The 20,372-nt window shown below is 39.5% G+C and overlaps 1 protein-coding gene across 1 annotated transcript in view; it reads right to left on the reverse strand.

Moving 5' to 3' along the window:
* Positions 1-16,155, reverse strand: part of LOC121083564 (protocadherin-9-like) — a 393,954-nt gene extending 377,799 nt beyond the window's left edge. The window contains exon 1 of the mRNA XM_040584116.1: positions 16,094-16,155. Within this exon, the coding sequence (XP_040440050.1) occupies positions 16,094-16,141 (48 nt within the window). The 5' untranslated portion in view covers positions 16,142-16,155. The remainder of the gene's footprint in view (positions 1-16,093) is intronic.
* Positions 16,156-20,372: the final 4,217 nt, after the last annotated feature.

A 20,372-nucleotide genomic window follows, 5' to 3' on the forward strand; every position in this document is an offset into this window, starting at 1 on the left:
TACTCGCTTACTGTTTCTATAGCCTAATTTTCAGTTGTACTTCCAACCCTAGATAAAAGCCAAATTCTCATGCCAAGCATTTATATACTTCCATAAAAGTAAACAGATCTCTGCTTACATGAATGTACTTACTGTTGCCATTTAAAAAAAAGTGGAAGACAACTTAAAATTACTAGATGATTTATAAACAGAAATTACACCAGCTAGCTGAAGAAGACACCCCAAAGGAAATTTAGAAGAAATCCCATAAGTCAACTTGAGATTTCTTATGTTCATGAAAAAAAAACACCCAAACCCCAATGTACAAAACCAGAGAAACACTTCTTGCTGTACTTCACTTCAGTTGTTACTTCCTTTGACAACAATACGGAAAAGATATAGCCAGCTGTAATCATAGACAATGATGAGCAATTTCAATATTTATAATTAACTTAGCCTCTTAGGATTGTCTTAGCTATCATGTGCATTTATTTTTTTTTGCAGCAGTGAGTCCAGTAGCAATTTATAGGCCACCATTTCAAAACCACACGATGGCTTTATGTTCTGGGATTAATACTGAGGTAGTATTTACAGTACAGTAAGAAATACAGAAAGATGATCTAATTTACTAGTCTTGGCTTTTCATTCCATTGAACTCCAAACTTAGAGTGAGTAACAGCATGTTAGAGCAATCTCCGGCTGCTAAACAAATGCCTAGCAAAAAGGAAGTTTAGGTAAAAAACAGTAAGCTTTCACTTTCTGAGTTCCCGTTCCACACTGGAAATACTCTAAATGTGCTGGAAGGGCTTAAATGGTTTCTCTCTACAGACTGAACTTGTGCCATTAAAACTCAAACCCAGTTCTGCATGGACTTTAATCAGAGGAAGATCAAACATCTACTCTTCCTTCAGAAATACTTCCAGCAGGAAAGATTCAGCCAACTGGAATCAAATAAAAGCATGAAATAAGAGGTTCCTCAAAAGAGCCTTCAATGTTAGTCATACCTGTAGTGGAACAGCATTATCAAAAGGTCTTTGCCTTTGACACAACATACATTTAATAACCCATGGCTGCAACGAATATTGTGTAGTGCATCTGTCAGGGCCCTTCATGCAAGTAGTAAAGGATCTGCTGCAAGCAGCCACCCATCAGTTCCACCTACTTCCAGCATCAGGGTCTCCAATTCTTCTCCTTCAGGCTTTTGCTTTCTGCCACTGTAATGCTGTCAAAAGCTGTTCTATTACACATTGTTTACAGTGCCTGGTTTTTGGCACCATGGACATCTGGAGGCTGGATTTACGTGGCAAAATGGATATGGGTACCGTAAGGCTCACAGAAAATCTGGGTCCTGTTATCAGGCCTGTCAGTGACAGCCTGGGACACTTTACTCACTTTCTTAACTGATCTCTGCATACTACCTTTTACATATAAAATAATAACCTATACACATGCCTATATGTAGATAACATAGTTGAGAACTGTATTTTAGGTTTTTTCTTTCCCCCTACTTAAATACGTTGGAAAGATCAGAGAGGGAAAGTTGTATCACATTACATTAACTGTCTTAATTTCATTGCTAACATTCAGTTTAACTGCCGTATTAATTCATCAAGAACATTCTAAACTTTTTAACACAAAAAAGATAAAGAAATGTTTTGGAAAACATGAACTGGCCCACAGTAATTTTGTATGCAGCGAGTATGAATAATGTATTTTTGTATGTATCATTTTGTGTTGTATAAATTCATCTTTGGCCTTTTACCTTCCACCAATGATATGATTTAATCACCAGCCTGATTTAAATCAGCAGCAGTGAAGGGTGTCAGAGCAACAAGCTTAGCAGCTGGAACCTTGTCAGAAATTCTACATTAAATATCTATTGTTGCTGTATTTTTTTTTCTTTTGATATTTCCGACTTTGTAAAATTACAGTATAAAGTAACAAGCAATGCTCTGTTAAACATACTAATTCTCCCATCCCAAATTCAAGGCTTGATATGATAAATTCATGTGATATGGCAAAAGGCTGGAGACTGACAACAAGTAAAACAGAAAAACTGAACCCAGACGTCAGTTTGGCGTGCAATCAAAGCTGTCAACTTCTTACCACTGCAGCTGCCTAGGCTTTAGTTAACCTCTCATGGATCTCCCCAAACAGGATTTCTTCTAAAGCACCAAATTAAAAACTGAGGTTTGGTTCCGTAAACTGAAAAGTGTACAAAGGAATTGCTAACAAATATACTTGGCAGTTTCATCTTTATAAAGTCTCTGATTCTGAACCTAACAAAAGTTGGTAGAGGTCAGGCTGGTTTTGGGGAGGAGAGGAAACAGAACATGAAGCAAAATGTAATGATGTATTTTGCTCTATGTTAAGGAAGTAGTCAGTGAACAAAAGCTAGTTACTAAGAAATTTACTGTTTCTGATAATGGAATGGTATAATGAATAAATAAATAAAAAGCACAGCGAAGATCACCTGAAGAAGGAAAAAACAAACCAAAACAAAAGACCAATCAAGAAAAAAAAACCCTTGTAATAAATCCCTGTGATCTGCAGTACATTGTCACGCTGAAGAACATGCAGTAACAACCATTTCACTTTGTGCTATTTCCTGAGTGCTACATTCATGTACCCAAGTGAATACACCCAGTCTTCTAAAGGAAGGTCCAGGCTGTGAGGGTTTACAGTGCTGCAATATATAAGAAATATGACAACTAAAAACAGCACTACACTAAATGAATTTTCTGGGTTTAAAAGGAACAGCACTGTTGAAACATTTCAGAATAAAATACTTTCCATTCCTTTCCCACAAAGATCACTAACTGCTTATCCACTCTATCCCTATCCATGAAGCCTCATTAGTCCCAAACAAGAAACAATTTATCTGATACATCATGCATGCAAAAAATTGAAACCTCTTTTTACTCATATTTTGGATCCTCAGAGACTACTAAATTCACTACAAATGTTTGATCTTACTCCGCTCAAATCAGGTGAATCATCACAAATGAGGAAAACTTTTTAAAGCTATTAAGTAATGTCTACGTATCTCACCCTGCTGAAGGGAATAGTGACAAAGCTTTTGCCCAGAAAAGACTAGATTTCTACAGATGAGAGGATTCATTGGCACATACTTGGCCAACATCCAATTCAGTCAAATACAATGGGTAATATCCAGGAGCGTTATGAAGGTCAATGACAAATGTCCACTGACTTCAATCAGGATAAAGGTATCCTTATCTATGCTTCTTCAGTCATTGACAAAGATGGTGCTGAATCACATTTTATGTATCACTTCTGTTTATTCCCACAAGACACTCTTGCTAGCCTATACTGACATTTCATGTCCTTATTCAATTTCTGCATTGGAAAGCTTATCAATTCCTCAGTGACAACCATGTGACCTGTGATTCTTACAGGTGTTGCTGACGGCATAATCTGATGTCATATGGCACAAAAAAGATGGACAAAAATGTTAGGTGTCCATAAACCACCTCAATCTCTGTAAGCAGTTTTCCCATTTCTTTATCAAATTCACTGGATATGATTTGGGAAATACAACAACAACAAAAAAACACATACACACACACACAAAACCCAACCAAACGAAACCAAACCCCCAGGATGATGTGAAGGCTGCATTTCAACTCTAGGCTCAGACACCCAAAGTTAGAGATCCACATTACAGGTGTTCAAGCACCAGTTACAAGCAGTGAAGTACTAGGACTTTATTCCATTGTCTAAACACTGGGTCTGCAAACATTTCAGAAACCATAAAGCTATGTATGCTTCAGGCTTCCTAATGCAACTACCTATTTAGAAGCATAGAAGACAGGAGACCTAAGAAACAACATTTCAGGTAACCAACAACAACAAAAAGGAAGTAATCTTTTTGTGATACTATCATCTTCAATCAAAGGAAATGCACACCGCAAAAAAGAAGAGTGAAAGTGCTGTTATTGTGAATCACACTTGTACCCTTTTAATCCTACTCCACCTTTGAATTTAACACTAGATCATAAAATCTTCGTATTATGGAACATAATGTTCTTTTTCATTCTCTCCTCCTCCAAGGCAAAATGCAACTGAAAGCCAAATTTCCTTCAGTATGGAAACTTAATTTATTTTAATAGGTATAGGACAGATGAACAAAACTTGTGAAGAACTGTTATGCATACTTCCCTGCCTCTCCCACTTACAATGATAATTACTGGTTTAAGAAAACAAAATAGCAAACAAAGGTATACAAACAGAAATGTCCAAGATATTTCTCATACAAATATACTATCAAGCAAACCCACCTGGATAACCTCTGTGGCATACACCCTATCATAAAAGACTGGCATCTTAGTAACATTAAATAACAGATGTATCTTCCTTAAAATATTTGAATACACTAAAGTTATCTTCCTCCTCCCCCAAGAAAAACAGGTTTTAAACAAAATAAAACTGTGGAAGTACATAAAAATGTCAAATATCTTTTTTGATAGTACAATTCAGTGCAGCAGTTCAAATGTGTTTATAATACTATATGTTGATTATTTATTGTTTTAAATTTACTTTATGCATGATTATAGTTCTGGAAGAGAAGAACATGAAAACTGCTGTACCTCTTCAACTCCTGTGTTTTGATCCCCTATATAAGATCAGCCTTTCCAAAACATTTCAACACCTTTTTTACAAAGAAGAATAAACCATCACCAACAACAAACTGGCCAGGCATATGCATGGCTGCTTTCTGCTTCACACTTCAATGATGTTAAAAAAAAAAGTAACAAAAACAAAACCCCGTTGTACCATTTGAAAAATCAGACTGAAAGATGTCTGCCAGTAGAGATGAAAGAAATAAAAAGCTTAAGAAAATACTCCCAAACAAAAAGGTAATTATTCAGTACTTCAAGTTTTTACACTCCTTTTTCTCTTGCTGTGCACATATGCATAACAATATATACAAAGTGTCTGTTCTCTTCATGAACTTGCATACACTATTTAAACACAGGTAGACACTAAAATTATGCATAGATATTTTGTATGTACACAATGAACACCTGTATCAAAACATTTCTATGTCATAGTATATTTAATGAATTGGAGCTAGACCCAGACTTGCAGAGAAGGTTGTTAATCTAGCAGAAGGGCTATAAACATCTGGAGATGGTAGACAAAAGAACTGAGGCTATCTGAAGAGGCACAGGAGAAAGCAAGTGCTCAGGAGTAAGCACATGAGGTACATCCCCTGTAAACACAATGCAGCTGGGGGGGGGGGCATTCACCTCAAGTGCCGGTACATACCCATGTGCAGAGTGGAAAACAAATTGCAGGGAACCCATCCAGCCTCCTCAGGACAAGTGAGGAGGAGAATTTGCATTCTGTAGAAAAGGGCAGTCTGAATTCATGGAGCTTTGCACAGGAGCAGGCGACCTACCAGTCCAGTGCTGACGGACCAAGATCAGTGATGACAGAGTGATTGATGGATCAAGAGACCAGGAAGCAAAGCCTCCTTTAAAAACCTGGGGGAAGCCTCAGAATCACAAGGGTAGTTCTAAGGGGGTATACGAACAACCCCAACATCTTTGAAGGGGGAGAGGAATAAAACCAGGCTCACTAGAGATGAGCCTGGAGGCAGCATGCCAGTGTTGGAGATGAGTTTGATAGCACAACTGACGTGCATCTACGCAAACGCCACAAGCATGGGCAAAAAACAGGACATCATGCGGCAGGAAATGTATTACACAGTCACTATAATGGAAACATGGTGGGATAACTCACATGACTGGAGCGCTGCAATGGATGGCTATAAAGCCTTCAGGAGGGATAGGCAAGGAAGGAGAGGCGGTGGGGTAGCTCTATATGTCAGGGAGTGTTTTGATCATCTGGACTTTAATGATGGTAACAACAATGTTTATGGGTAAGAATAGGGGAGGGACAACAAGGCAGATATCCTGGTGAAAGACTATTATACACCACCCAACCAAGATAAAGAGGCAAGTGAAATATTCTGCAAGCAGATGCGAGAAGTCTCATGACCACAGCCCTTGTTCTAGTGGTGGAATCCAGCTTATCAGTTATCTGCTGAAAATACAAAACATCAGAGAGGAAACAGTCTAGGAGGTTCCAGGAGTGTGTGGAATTTAACTTCCTGACACAGCTGGTGAGTGAACCAGCCAGGGGGAAATGCCCCACCAGACCTGCTGTTTGCAAACAGGGAAGGACAGGTAGGTGATGTGGTGGTCAGAGGACATCCTGGGCATAGCAATCACGAGGTGCTAAAGAGTTTTCAATGCTTGGAGAAATAAAGAGAAGGGTCAGCAGAACCGCAACCTTGGACTTCAGAAGGGCAGACTTTGGCCTGTTTAGGAGACTGGTTGACAGAGTTACTTGGGAGACAGTCCTAAAGGGCCAAGGCATCCAGGAAGGCAGGAGATCCCTCAAGAAGGATGTTTTAAAGGTGAAGGAGTGGGCTGTCCCATGTGCTGAAAGACAAGCCAGCAGGGAAGACCGGCCTGGGCTGAACAGAGAGCTTTGGCTGGCACTTGGGGAAAAAAGAGAGTTTGCCACCTTTGGGAGAAGGGGCAGGCAACTCGGGAGGAATATAAGGATGTCACGAGGTTATGCAAGGCTCAGATTAGAGAGGCAAAAGCCCAGCTACAACTCAGGCTGGACACTGACATAAAAGACAATAAAGACTTTTTAATGTGTTTTTACAAATACATTAGAAACAAAGGGAGGGTGAGGGATAATCTCCATCCTTTAACTGGATGCAGCAGGGAACACTGCCACAAAGGATGAGGAAAAGGCTGAGGTACTTCGTGATTTCTTTGCCACAGTCTTTAACAGCAAGACCAGCTTCCCTCAGCTTGTACTCAGCCCTCTGAGCTGGAAGACTGGGACAGGGAGCACAGTGAAGTCCCCACAGTCCAGGAGGAAACAGTTAGTGACCTGCTAAACCACTCAGGCACACACAAGTCTATGGGGGCAGATGGCATCCGCTCACCTGAGGGTATTGGGGAAGATGGCAGAAGAGTTCACCAAGCTCATTTATCAACAGTCCTGGCAAACTGGAGAGGTCCCAGAAGACTGGGGGTTAGCCAGTGTGATGCCCATCAACAAGAAGGGCCAGAAGGAAGATCCAGCAAACTACAGGCCTGTCAGCCTGACCACAGTGTCAGGGAAGGCCATGGAGCAAATCATCCTGAGTGCCATCACGTGCCATGTACAGGACACCCAGGAGATGAGGCCCAGCCAGCAGGGGTTTGTGAAATGCAGGTCCTGCTTGACAAACCTGACCTCCTTCTACCACAAGATGACCCACCTAGTAGATGAGGGAAAGGCTGCAGATGTTGTCTACCTGGGCCTTAGTAAAGCCTTTGACACCATCTACCACAGCATCCTCATGGAGGAACTGGCTGCTCATGGCTTGGGCGGGTGTACTTTATGCTGGGTAAAAAACTGGCTGGACAGCTGAGCCCAGAGAGTCATAATGAATAGAGTTACATCCAATCGGCAGCTGGTCACAAGTAGTATTCCCCAGGGCTCAGTATTGGGGCCAGTCCTGATTAATAACCTTACTGACAATCTGGACGAGGGGATTGAGTGCACCCTCTCTAAGTTTGCAGATGACACCAAACTGGGTGGGATTGTTGAGCTGTTTGAGGGCAGGAAGGCTCTGCAGAGGGATCTGGGCAGCCTGGACCAATGGGCCAAGGCCAGTTGTATGAGGTTCAATGAGGAGCAGTGCCAGGTCCTGCACCTGAATCACAACAACCCCACACAACACTACAGGCTTGGGGAAGAGTGGCTGGAAAGCTGCCTGGCAGAACAAGACCTGGGGGTGCTGGCTGATGGACACCTGAGCATGAGCCAGCAGTGTGCCCAGGTAGCCAAGAAGGCCCGTAGCTTTCTGGCTGCTGTCAGAAACAGTGTGACCAGGAGGACTACAGAAGTGATCTTCCCCCTGTAATTTGCACTGGTGAAGTCACAACTTAAATACTGTTCTCATTATATAGGCCCCTCACTTCAACAGGGATGCTGAGGTGCCAGAGCATGTCCAGAGAAGGGCAGTGAAGCTGGTGAAGGGTCTAGACCACAAGTCTTATGAGGAGCAGCTGAGGGAACTGGGGTTGTTTAGCCTGGAGAAAAAGAGGTTCAGGGGAGACCTTATTGCTCCCCACAGCTACCTGAAAGGAAGTTATAGGCAGGTGGGCATAGGTCTCTTCTCCCAGATAACTACCCACAGGACAAGAGGAAACAGCCTCAAGTTATGTCAGGTGAGGTTTAGATTGAATATTAGGAGAAACTTCTTCACTGAAAGGGTAGTCAACCATTAGAATAGGCTGCCCAGGGAGGTGGTAGAACAAGCATCCCTGGAAGTGTTTAAAAAATGCATAGATGTGGCGCTTAGGAACATGGTTTAGTGATGGATATGGCAGTCCAGTGGGTTAACAGATGGACTTTATGATCTTAAAAGTATTTTCCAACCTAAATGATTCCATGATTCTATGATTCTGAGAGGGCAAAATGGTGGATCACAAATTTTCAAGAGATTTCCAGGAAGCATCAATAAATGGTTTTTAGATACAGGTGTACAGGTGGCTGACAAACGTACCAGAGGAGACACCCAGTTGGATCTATTACAATAATAATAATAATAATAATAATAATAATAATAATAATAATAATAATAATAATAATAATAAATTACAAACCTAGACTTCAAAAAGCAGATTTAAATTTGTTCAGGGATCCGGTTGGTGAGGGCTAATGGGAAACAGCCCTGGAGGGTAAAGGAGCTCAGCAGAACTGATTGATCATCAATGACAACTTCCTCAAAGCATGGGAAAAGTTGAGTGTTATGCCCGTCAAGTCAAACAAGCACCGTATAAGTCAGCATGCATAATGGGGAAATTCTAACTGACCCCAGCTGAATTATGAAACCCACTTCTCTCTTGGAGTTGATAGTAGTGAGGACTGTGAAACCTAAAAAGGAAGTTATACTATCAGCAAAAACAAGAGAATGCCTACATGCATCTACCAATGGCAAAATGTGCTTGACCAACCTGATTAGCTTCTGTGGTGAGATGGCTGCACTGGTGAAGAAGAGGTTCCCTGATGTCAGCAAGGCTTTTTTCTTTGTTTTTTTGGTTTTTTTTTTATCCATAGTAACAACTTGATGAAAACATGGTTTGGGTAGGCAGACTATCAAGTGCCTGGAAAAACTGCTCGGACTCTGAGGTTCAAAGGGTTGCGATCACAGGTGCTCAGTCCAACGGGCAGATGGCTGGTAGGGGTGGATAATGGGGCCAACGCTGATTTAGCACCTGATGTCTTTATTAATAAGCCAGACCATGAGGCAGAGTACACCCTCTGCAAGCGCGCAGACGACTCAGGCGAGGGGAAAGCGCTCCGCATGCTGGAAGGCCGGGCTTCGATTCCATGGAAGCCTGACAGGCTGGGACAATGGCCAACAGGTACCTCACAAGGCGCAGCAACGGCAAGCACGGAGTCCTGCCCCAGGAGGGAATAACCCCCTGCAACAATGCAGGCTGGGGCCCGAGCGGACAGAAAACAGCCCAGGAAAAAAAGATCTGTTGGTCCTGGTAAACAACCATTCCAGAATGAATCAGCAGAGTGTCCTTAAACAAAGGTCAAACTGCATCAGTAACAATGTAGCGAGAAAGCTCTAGGAGGCAATTCTTCCTTTCTATTCAGTATGCCAGTGTCTTTTCCAAAGTAAGGTGGTAAGATGAGAGGAACTGGCCTCAAGTTGTGCAGGAGGGGTTTAGATTGGCATTCTATTTCTTCGCTAACAGAGTTATCAAGCACTGGAACCGGATGCCCAGGGAACTGCTTGAGTCCTTCCATCCCTGCTGGTATTTAAAAGACTTGTAGATGTTGCATTTAGGCACACTGCTGACCTGGCAGTTAGGTTTACGGTTGGACTTGATGGTCTCAAAGGCCTTTTCAAACCTAAAGGATTCCATGATTCCATGTCTGAGACTGCATGTGGAATGATGTGCCCAGCTTTGAGCTCTCTGGTACAGGAAAACACTGGAGTAAGCCCAGCAAAGAGTCAGAAGGTTGGTCAGGAGTTGGTCAGGAGGCTGTAGAGCATAAAGGTAGCCCCTGAGTGCTACATGTGCTCACCCTTAAGATGCAAAAGTTGTTGCAATTTTAGCTGCTTAATGGGAGGTCCTGGACAATATGGATCCAAACTCTTTTTTAAGACTGATAGGATGAGAAGCACTAGAGACAAGTTGCAACATAGAAAATTCTAATTTTATATGAAGCGAAAAAAATTCACAAAGATGATCAAAAACTGGAACAGGGTGCCCAGCAAGGCCATGGCAAGCCTTGGAGACAGCCCTGGAGATACTCGAAACTTGACTGAGCAAGGCCCTGAACAACCTGATCTAAATTAGCCCTTTTGGGGTAGGACACTGTATCAGATGACCTCTGAAGGTCCCTTCCAACTTAGATTACTCCATGATAACAGAACCATCGTCCGTGCATATAGCAAGACTTAAAAATAATCACATGCCTAGCCTTAATACATTTACTACTTTTCATTTTTATATAATATTTTAATGAACAATAAATCATATTTTCTGTGTAATACACAGAAATATATATTTTTAAAGAAAAAATAGAAAAAAGACACAATTTTGTTCTAATTGTGGTTATGACATTTAAATTAACACCGTTTGATTGTTCAACTCTTTTCTTCTTCCACGATGGATAAATATTTAACAGGAAGAATCTCCACTGTGATTGTGAACAGCATGAAGAAGTTAATTTCTACTCTGTTTTTTCTTAGGTCCCTGAGAAACCAGGTATAATCTGAGAAGTTACAAAATAACTAGCTTTCCTCCAAATCTCTTTGTAAGTATTCACCAGAATGCTAACATTTATTTAGATATACCTAAAGGAACTTCGCTACCCCAGGAGAAATCCTGCTGAACTTTACACAGGGCAGCCATATCTAGAGTCAGGAACAGTACGAATTTGATTTGTATACTTAAGCTGGGTCTTCAGTCTTAGTTACAGATGCAATCGCTCAAAGCCTTGGTCTGCCTGACTCAGATGTACTGATAACACCTTGTTATTGGTAGCACTGGAAGGAACACATGAGGCTTCTTCCAAAACCAAGTATGAGGAAATCCACACAGGGGACTATTACATTATTTCTGCTATGAAAACATACCTCAAAAATATCTTAAAAAATCCAGCAGCCAACGACTAATCTATGACTTCTCCTTAGTTCTATATTTAATTACTGTATATTGTATCATGAGGAGAAGCTAGAGGTAGAAGAAAGCTATAAAAACTATATAACCCTTCGAGCGTGGGAACTAGAGTAGATCACGCCGATCCCGGGGGCGGGCGGGCGGGCATGCGTGCGGGCGTGCGTGTGTGTGTGTACGCGGCAAAGAAGCAAAACCCCACATTCTTGAAAATATTAAAATATGGCATATATAACAATTCATGACTGGCGCTCTTTTCTCTTATATACTATACATAGAAAGAAATGGAGAGATATAGGATAAAAGAACATCTTACTATTTTATTCATTACATCATTACTAATGGAAGTATTATATGGTTTGAGAGAGAAAGAAAACCAGCAATATACTAAAGTACTGACAGCACCATCCTGCTTCAAATGGTAGATTCCTAGCAAATGCCGCCTTCTGGAGAATAAGATGCACTCTTTATACAAGATTGTGATTTGCACTAGATGCCAAAACAAGGGTGAGAGAGAACATCTAGACTTACATTCCCATATAAGCTGTTAGACCTGTCATAACAACACTCAGACAGACATTAGAATACCTTTTCTTGACACCTCACGAGAAAAGAGCAGGTGAAGAAGATAATGTGTAACAGCAGTCTGGAGGCGCAGCTCTTCATGAGGACAGAGAGATCTGACCTAACCATTTCAATTAATACATTGCACATACTCAAAATTTTCTATACATATCACACTCTCAATTTAAAACATAGGTGAACTAGTTGATGAAAGTATTGGAATATTGTACAACATAACAAGAATGGATCTATATTCACCCCAGTAGGGTACTTGGTTTTCCATATGCTGTTTCATGTGCTTCTGCTGTGCATCTGTCTCATAGAAAGCATTAGATGGTTAGATTCACTATCAATTACAGGCTGGAACAAGTTTGATTTCAATTACAGCAGGAGGAGAAAACAGCTGGGATCCCTAAGGGGAGGTGCAGGCACCAAGGGGGTGAATCAAAAGTCAAGAATGGTACATAGCATGCTACTAATTAGGGAGAAAAATGAAGTCAAGATACATATGTAAACATGTATTTTTATATAAACCTGAGGTTGCTCCGTTTCACTTTAACCACTTATGAGACAAAACAGTAGTACCTCATTGACCAGCATCTATTTTGATTCATTTGAAAGAGCTGCTTCAGAAGTAATTTTAAGGACAGCTTTCAACTAAAAAGCAGCTTATTTTGAAAACAAAGTCATAATAAAATCTAATTACAAAGAAGATAGGTGTTTGTCCAACATCGTTGAATTCAAGTTAAGAAACTGATTTTACCAGTTAATAGGCACAGGAAGTTATGATCAGAACAAAATAAAATTATGAAAACCTCTGCCAGGGTAAATAACCATATATTTATATGCAAACTCAAAAAAAAAAAAATGTACAGAGAATTCCTCTTCTCAGAATCCTGCCTCAAATGATTATTACCAACTAGCTTGAACAGCAGAGAAAATGATTTTTTCTTTTTATGGGAAAAAATATGCTTGCATAATCTACTATTTGGAAACCAAGTCATTTATACGGGACATACTCAAATGAGGTATTTGAATAGTCTCAGATTCTTTCCTTTAACCTCAGACCATTTCCTACAGCTCTGCATCTCTCTCTTCTCTCAAAGAAAGGTTCTATTACATGTTAGGGTGGGAGGGGGTGTTTCCACCCCAAAGGAATAGATATTGATGTTATCAATGCCAAAGTACCATTATATTTCTAGAAGGGATCATTTTGATCATGTCACAGATAGAGTCTACCCAAAAGCATTGCTCAGATAAATGGGACAATGACTACATCTGCCCATCTGCAAAATAACAAAATGAACCTTGTATGACATGAAAAACACAGCTGCACTAGCTGAACTCCATCATGTATTTCTTGCTGACTTCACACTTCTGTAACACATTTGGGTAGGGAGACCAGAGTGATAGAAACCTCAGTGACAACTGCTAGTTGGCCTTACATATGGGTGATATCAAGGAGACTGGCCTGAGGCTGTATGACTAGTGAGGCCACATGGCTCACTAGCTTGGCTTATAATGACTTATACCAACAACATGATTTATAAAGTAATAAACACTTAAGACAATGACTCCTCAAGAGTGTACACATCCCTGGGCATCCAGCACCACATAGAAGGCTGAGCCTGAACCGTGCACACAGGAGTCCGGCTGACAATCAGGACCCAGCTATAGAGTGAATGTGCTGTACCCCCTGCACGCTTGCCTGAACTGGGCTGGAGGAAATGCAGCTTTGACTGGTGTGTGCCTATGTGCGTGCATGTGCATGCATGTGTATATGCATGTGTGTGTGCTGTAGAATAGGTTTCTTAAAAGACAAATTGCTATCGAGGCACTACCTACATGCTAAATACATTCTAGATTGCTGATCACTGAGTGTTGTGTTTCCATTCCTGCATCCAGCCCACTCCAGCCCAAGTTCCCCCACAAAATTGTGCTGTCTGAACTGCTGCTTAATCAGATACACCAGACACTTATCTAAGAATTTCTGCATCTAATCTTTAGGTCTAGCTACCACCACCATTAAAGACAATGACTAAAATTTAACTTAGAGAAACAGAAAATCCATTAAGTCTGAAACTTGTTTTAAGAGGGTTTTTTCGATTTTATTACATGCAATGTTAATGGAGCTTTGCTTTACCAAGAATCTTTTAGAAAGAGATGGTGTAATTGCTATTTAGATGAGCAAAGTACTCACAGGTAATTCAAATGTTTTTTTAAAAAAGCAAGAATACAGTATTTCCTTATTCATACTCAGTAATGCATTGCAAAATGAGCAGTACTCGTTCACACTACAGACCATCAACATTACTTAGTTATTCTTCAGACTGCGAAGATCAATATTAAAATGATAAAAATACATTCAAATACTTAAAATGCTTTCCATAATTAAAGGGTTGGATGATTTTTTCAAAGCATATCACTCACATGGATGGAAAAGAAGCTTTAATTAAAGTGATTAGTCAGGCTGCTGTTGTCAGCTAGAAAAAAAAAAAAAAAAACCACAAACAACAAAGCTTTCCATGCCCAATATCAACCGGTAGAGAAAAGGGAATAAATCTCCACATTTTTAAAAACCTAGAACAGGCATGGGAAATAATAGTTTGCCTATTTGTTTAACTCTCTTGAAGCACTAAACCTAGCTGAAAAGATTTGTCTGACAAAGAGCAACAACTCTTACGGAAAGAATGAGAAAGTTCCATAAAATCTTCAGAAATTAGCTTAAAAGCTTAGTCCTTTCTTCCTGTTTAGTTACTTTACAACTTACATTCTAGTAATTAACTTCCAACTACCATGGCAAAGATTTCTCTTAACAACTGTAACTGTTAAAAGACCAGCTTTTACAATGTAATGTGTAGAATAATATACTCTCCCACAAAAAAAAATTGACTAGACTATGAAGTATTATGTATATGGTGTTCTTAGAGCTTTAAATAAAACAGTACATAAAGACACCTTATTTTGTAATTATTATCTAATGAAATAAAATACTGGAAGTGACAGCTTCTGCTGAAGTACTACACTCTAATACTGATACAAGATATCCCAAAACTGAGCTAAAAGCTTAAGTGCACGTTTACTTTCATGTGGTACTCCACTGCCTGAATCCACTTCAGTGTGGTCTAACCATTCTACATTGCCTTAATGAGAATTTATCAGGTTTATAGTATACCAAGAGATTCAACAAAGTTTATTCAGACTATTTTACACTAAAAACTTAATACAATTCCCCTGTCCCTGAAATCCCTAGATTGAGGCTAAAATAGTCTACTATAAAGGATAAACCACCAAATATCCAATAGGTTGCTAGAAAACATAGTTTAAAATTTAATGTCCGATACTGGAAACTCCCATTTCCAGGAAATTTTCTTCTTCCAATGTAGCTTAAAGTGAGTGACACGGAGTGCATAGTATTGGGGAAAGAGGTCTACATTATCAAGAAAACAACTTTTTACTGCAATCTTGTAGTTTGACTAGTTGAACAAATGTAATGAAATTAACATAAGATGTAACTAAATTGCAATTGCATTTATTACTTTTAAACTTTAACACAAATGCAAGTTCTGACCTTCTACATGGAGTTTTCTGTTACTTATTTTGGAGAGACTGTCTTTAGAAAGCACAGATAGTGGACAGAAACTACAGTCCTTGATTCCACACAGAAAACCCAGCACAGAAACCGACAGACTAGACTGCAATTCTGCACAGAGAAGAAACTATGCGTCTAAGTAGACGACAGTTCCTCCTTACTGCAGAGTCTTAAGAGATCAAAGCACTGAACCCTGGTTCTTCTCTGATTACTGCCTCTGAAAGTGGAAGACAAACAGCATCTGCCAGACTTTTTTTCTGAGAAGTCCACATGGTCCTCAACAGGAGATGGGTTATTTTTCTTGGCTTACTGGGTTGGAGTCCAGAGCAGGTGTAAAACAAGTGTAACAAGAGGATGCCTGGAGAAAGGTACTATTCAGTAGGCCCAGCTGTGAGCCATGAATTGCTCTGATTGGCAATAGCTAGCCACTTTCTGAGCAAAGATAAGAGAAAATGTCTTGTAACCTTCAGCTGATCAATTTGCTCTTCCCCCTGACAGATGCTACCACACAGTTCTAGTTCACCACAGGCATTACTTCAACTTCACACCAGTCTGACAATACTGAAAAGAATGGAAATACACTTGCATACATTTCCAGTAATGCACTTCTTACGAGCCCTGCAAGAGTTTTGCCCATTGAATTCAGTGACAACAGGGCCCAAAATACCTATCTTAAAATTAAATGTGTATTTTATTGACTTCAGTGGATCTGATATCTTACCACCCATGGTTTTTCAGGCACCCAAATCTCCCACAAGTACTTCAGCATATCTCCAAAATTCAGTGCCTAAAAAGCAATAATATTTAAATAAAAAAGATGTGTCATTCTTACTACAGATCTTCAGATAACCCGCCTCCCCAGTGGCCCAATATTGGTAATATAGAAAGTAAAATGTTAGCAAATTTCTACTGAAAATAGATAAAGGACTTTTTATGAGGGTTCAACAAACTCCAGAGGCCGTAGCCTAGTACATGTGTGCTGGTACCTGGTACCAAACGTGTGTGCTAACATTTAAAATGCTACATCAAATGTCAGTGTGGTTTCTGAAGGCTGATTGTGTAACATTTTGCTGCAGCAGGCAACAGATTTTAAGATGAGATTTTATTCTGTTTAGTGAACTACCAAGTGAAATCGCTGTCTCATAATAAGACACTTTTTTTAAGTTTAATGCACTATTAAGCTTTTTATTAAGATATTATTAATCAACCTTGAGACTCTAAAAAGCAAAACCAGCAGATCTTTAAAACTGCAATTAAAGCTGTGTTTAATGTGGGAGCATTAATGGATGTTCATGCTCTGTTACTAACTGCTGAATATAAATAGCACAATGCACTTCAGGTTCCCTCCTGTGTATAATACTCAGACACCCCAATATACCATGTCTCCAAGGACACAAGTCACAAGGACCCTGTGTGTATGTGACTGTAAGAGAACTGTGGAGGGAAACTTCTGTAAGTTACTAAGACTGCAGAATCTTCAAAACTGCCTATTCCTTGAGAAACTGGTTATCCAACCTGACAGCAGCACAGTACCATAATAACTCAGAACAATATAAGCCAGACCGACATACGCATTTGAAGGACAGTCAGAAACTCAGGTATCAACCTAGCACCAGGCATTTGTACTGTTCTATTGTATTTGAGAAAATAAGGCTTCTCAGCGAGAGAACATTACATCAAGGGTAATGCCTCTGGAAAGTGGGACAATTTCAAATCCGTTCTCTGTAGAGAGTAATATGCCCAAATTGCAACAAGCACTCTGTGCACCATATTCAGAAAGGACATTAGTATCCTATACAGAACAGTTTATCTGCTCATTTACCACCACGTAGTGAGCAAAATCATCAGAAAACTTTACATTAAATTGTACTTTTTACTTGCAATGGAAAACACATGTCTCTTGCAAAGCACTCCCAACAGGTACCTCAGATATCTCACACAAGTTTGTTCTTAGAGAATTGTACCACAGTTCTGAAAGCTTTTTCAAGAAATCCCCTTGAAAGCAGAAAGTCATCTTAACTCTTTTATCTCACAAAAATATTCTCCTCTGATATCTGAAGTCACATTTCCAACTAACTTCAGGAAGTCCCTTCTTTGTCATCTAAAATTTCATTTGAAAAAAACCAAAACCAAAACCCTTTACATAAGCAGAAATATTATTTGGTCTTACACTCTGAGTGAAAAGGCACTTACACAATCCATGGAGATTAACAGTATAGCTTAACAGAAAGGTAAATGCCACTGAAAATGACTCATTTTAAAATCTGCCTGTATCTCCTCTGATATTTTACATATGATTGTTTTCCTCATTTACATGAGTACAAATGAAGAGCAATTCACCCAAAGGCAACAGAATTAAAGTAGTAAAAAAGCAAAGGAGTCTCTATGGATCAAGTTCTCTTTTGAGAATCTATATTGAACAGTTTTATCCATTTTGATAAAGTGATGAGTTTTTGAAGGCAGACTGCGTATTACCAAATACCTTCTTATTTGGCAGAAAGTCACCTTTACAGAAATAAGTCACATTTGCAGAAAAGTTTATTGTTTCCTGAAAATAATTGGAAAGGAATCACAAAAGTAATTTCAATAACCACAAATAGTGAATATTTCCCCCATCCCCTTTGCTAGTTCAAAGAATAGGGAGACCATCAAAATAAAACAGGAATGAGCAGGAACAAAATCTTATTCATGTAACAATCGCAGATTGGAAAGACAGACGCATGGCATCACTAAAATTCTACATAGCTACTTCATAAAAAAGCAGACTACTGCTATGTCAGAAGTGAAATAAATCTTTCTCACTTTCCCTTGCTGTTTGGAATACTTAAGATCATTATGTATTGCCAGGCCAGCAAAGAGAACCAGGCAAGCAACAGCTTTGCAACAGCTTCTCTGGCTCCACATCCTTTTACAGCTTCCCTTGTGCCCACCAGCACACAATAGAAAGCTGTAAAAAAAGTGGCTCCTGCTCTCAGTCTTACCAGTGGCAATTCCATCTGCAATTAAACTCGGACCACAATCTTCACCGAAATAAGTTACAGCTAGAGGCTGAGGGGAAAAAGGTTTTGATATGGGGTGGGGGGAGGAGAGGGTGGGGAAAGTACCTGTAAGGGACAACTAACACGAAATGTATTTTTAAGTATTACAAAGACTGGTTTGAAGTTCTAAGAGGAGATGAGTCCCTTGTCACTGAGGTCAGTGTAGAAAGTACTCCCATCAGTTGATGACAAAAATTTACAATTCCTGAAAAGGGTCATGACTGCCAAACATTCAAAATTCAGAGTTGGATTCAAGAGGTCTTAAGTACATATAGATTCTTCCCCAAAAGGTGTTCAAAAGTCAACATAAATAAGGTACTATAAAACATGCAAGATTTCTTTCTGTAAAACTTAGTACCGTTTTATCATTTTCTTTCCAATAGTTCCACTATTTCATAAGCTGACATCAGCAAAATCCTTCAAACAAAATGCACACTGGCTTTTTATTTCATTTATCATCCAACATCTACAAACAAAAATGTTGTGGGAATATCTTGAGCAAAACAGTTTGGACGGAGGAGGGAAATGACAAAGTCAGCACCATAGATGAGATTGGAACCCAAGAGCAAGGAAGCTAACACAGAAAAAACTTGCCAATTGCTTTTTTCCCAATAAAATGAACAGATAGAACCACAGACCTCTAAGAGTAATGAAAACAACCTACTGTGTCATCATTTTATGCAAGAAAGGGAGAAAGAAATTAGCCTAAAACTCCTACAATAATATGGATTTTTTCAGCTGACAAAAGCAGTACTGTATAAAATCTTTTCTGTGCTTTATTTCTAATTACCTTCTATCCTTTAATGAACAAGAAAGCACTTGATCTTGAAAGTCCTTGTGCAGTCAAAACTCCCACTAAAATTAATGGGACCTTTTTTTCCCAGCCTAAGAGCTCTGAGATCAGTCCTCAAACTTAGCTCTTTCTAAGCTTCTTCCATTAATCAAACTTCTTACTTTTCTCCTCTCCTTTTCTGCTAGGATCATATATTAAAAAATACAGACACCAGAAACTATAACCTTGCCTGAGGAAGAAAGCCTGCTGTACTTTGCTATCCTCAAAAGTTTAGCTCAATTCCACAAGTAAAACACTGATTATGAAGAACCTTGGTTACCTGGACACCACAAACTTAATTTTGGCATCTTCAAACAGTTTATACAGATGTTGTTGCATAGTGCCTGTGGAAGTTAAGCTGTCTGAATTACACAACTGAAATGCATGTACACAAACTTCCTAATCAGGCAAACCTCTCAAACTAATAGACCAAAACATACGGGACTCTGAACGTCTCTCACTCCCAGTAAACAAGGAGTTAAGGGACTGAAGTTCAATGCACATTTCTTCCACGTAGCCTCACACAACTTGCAACATATGTCTGACATTTCAGTGCCTAAAAGGAATAAAATTAAATCCTTATTTGTATGCCTCAATAAATCGTTTCAGTTTGCAGACTGCTGGTCACTCATTTCAGGAAAATGACAAATCCTACACAGTTTAAAAAAAAAACAACAACAACAAAAAAAAATCCACCACACACACACAAAAAAACCAGCACAACAAAACCTAGCAAGAAATTTCTGTATTCAAAATAAATTACTGTCTTTTTGGCTGTAATACAGTAACATCATTACCTCACCATAATTCTCAGTTTTCTCCCACTGAAATAGTATAGGAGGCTTTTACACAGAAATAAAAATAAAATATACTGTAACCTGTCAAATCAGGTAGTACTAACAACAGTGTTCTAAGAAAAACTACGAGACTTGTTTATGGCCTGTTTTATGGCCTTGTTACAGACCTTCGCAAGGGTAATTTCCTTTGTTCGTTTTTACACTTCAACAGTACAGTAGTGTGTGTATATATGAGAGAACTGACAGGACGGTACAGCATTTAGTTGCTCATTTAGCCAGTGAGATGCTGTACCGCACCAACATGCAGTCTAGGAATTATACCATTCTGCATTG

Source organism: Falco naumanni, chromosome 2 (assembly GCF_017639655.2).
Source record: "Falco naumanni isolate bFalNau1 chromosome 2, bFalNau1.pat, whole genome shotgun sequence".
Classification (NCBI taxonomy): domain Eukaryota; kingdom Metazoa; phylum Chordata; class Aves; order Falconiformes; family Falconidae; genus Falco; species Falco naumanni.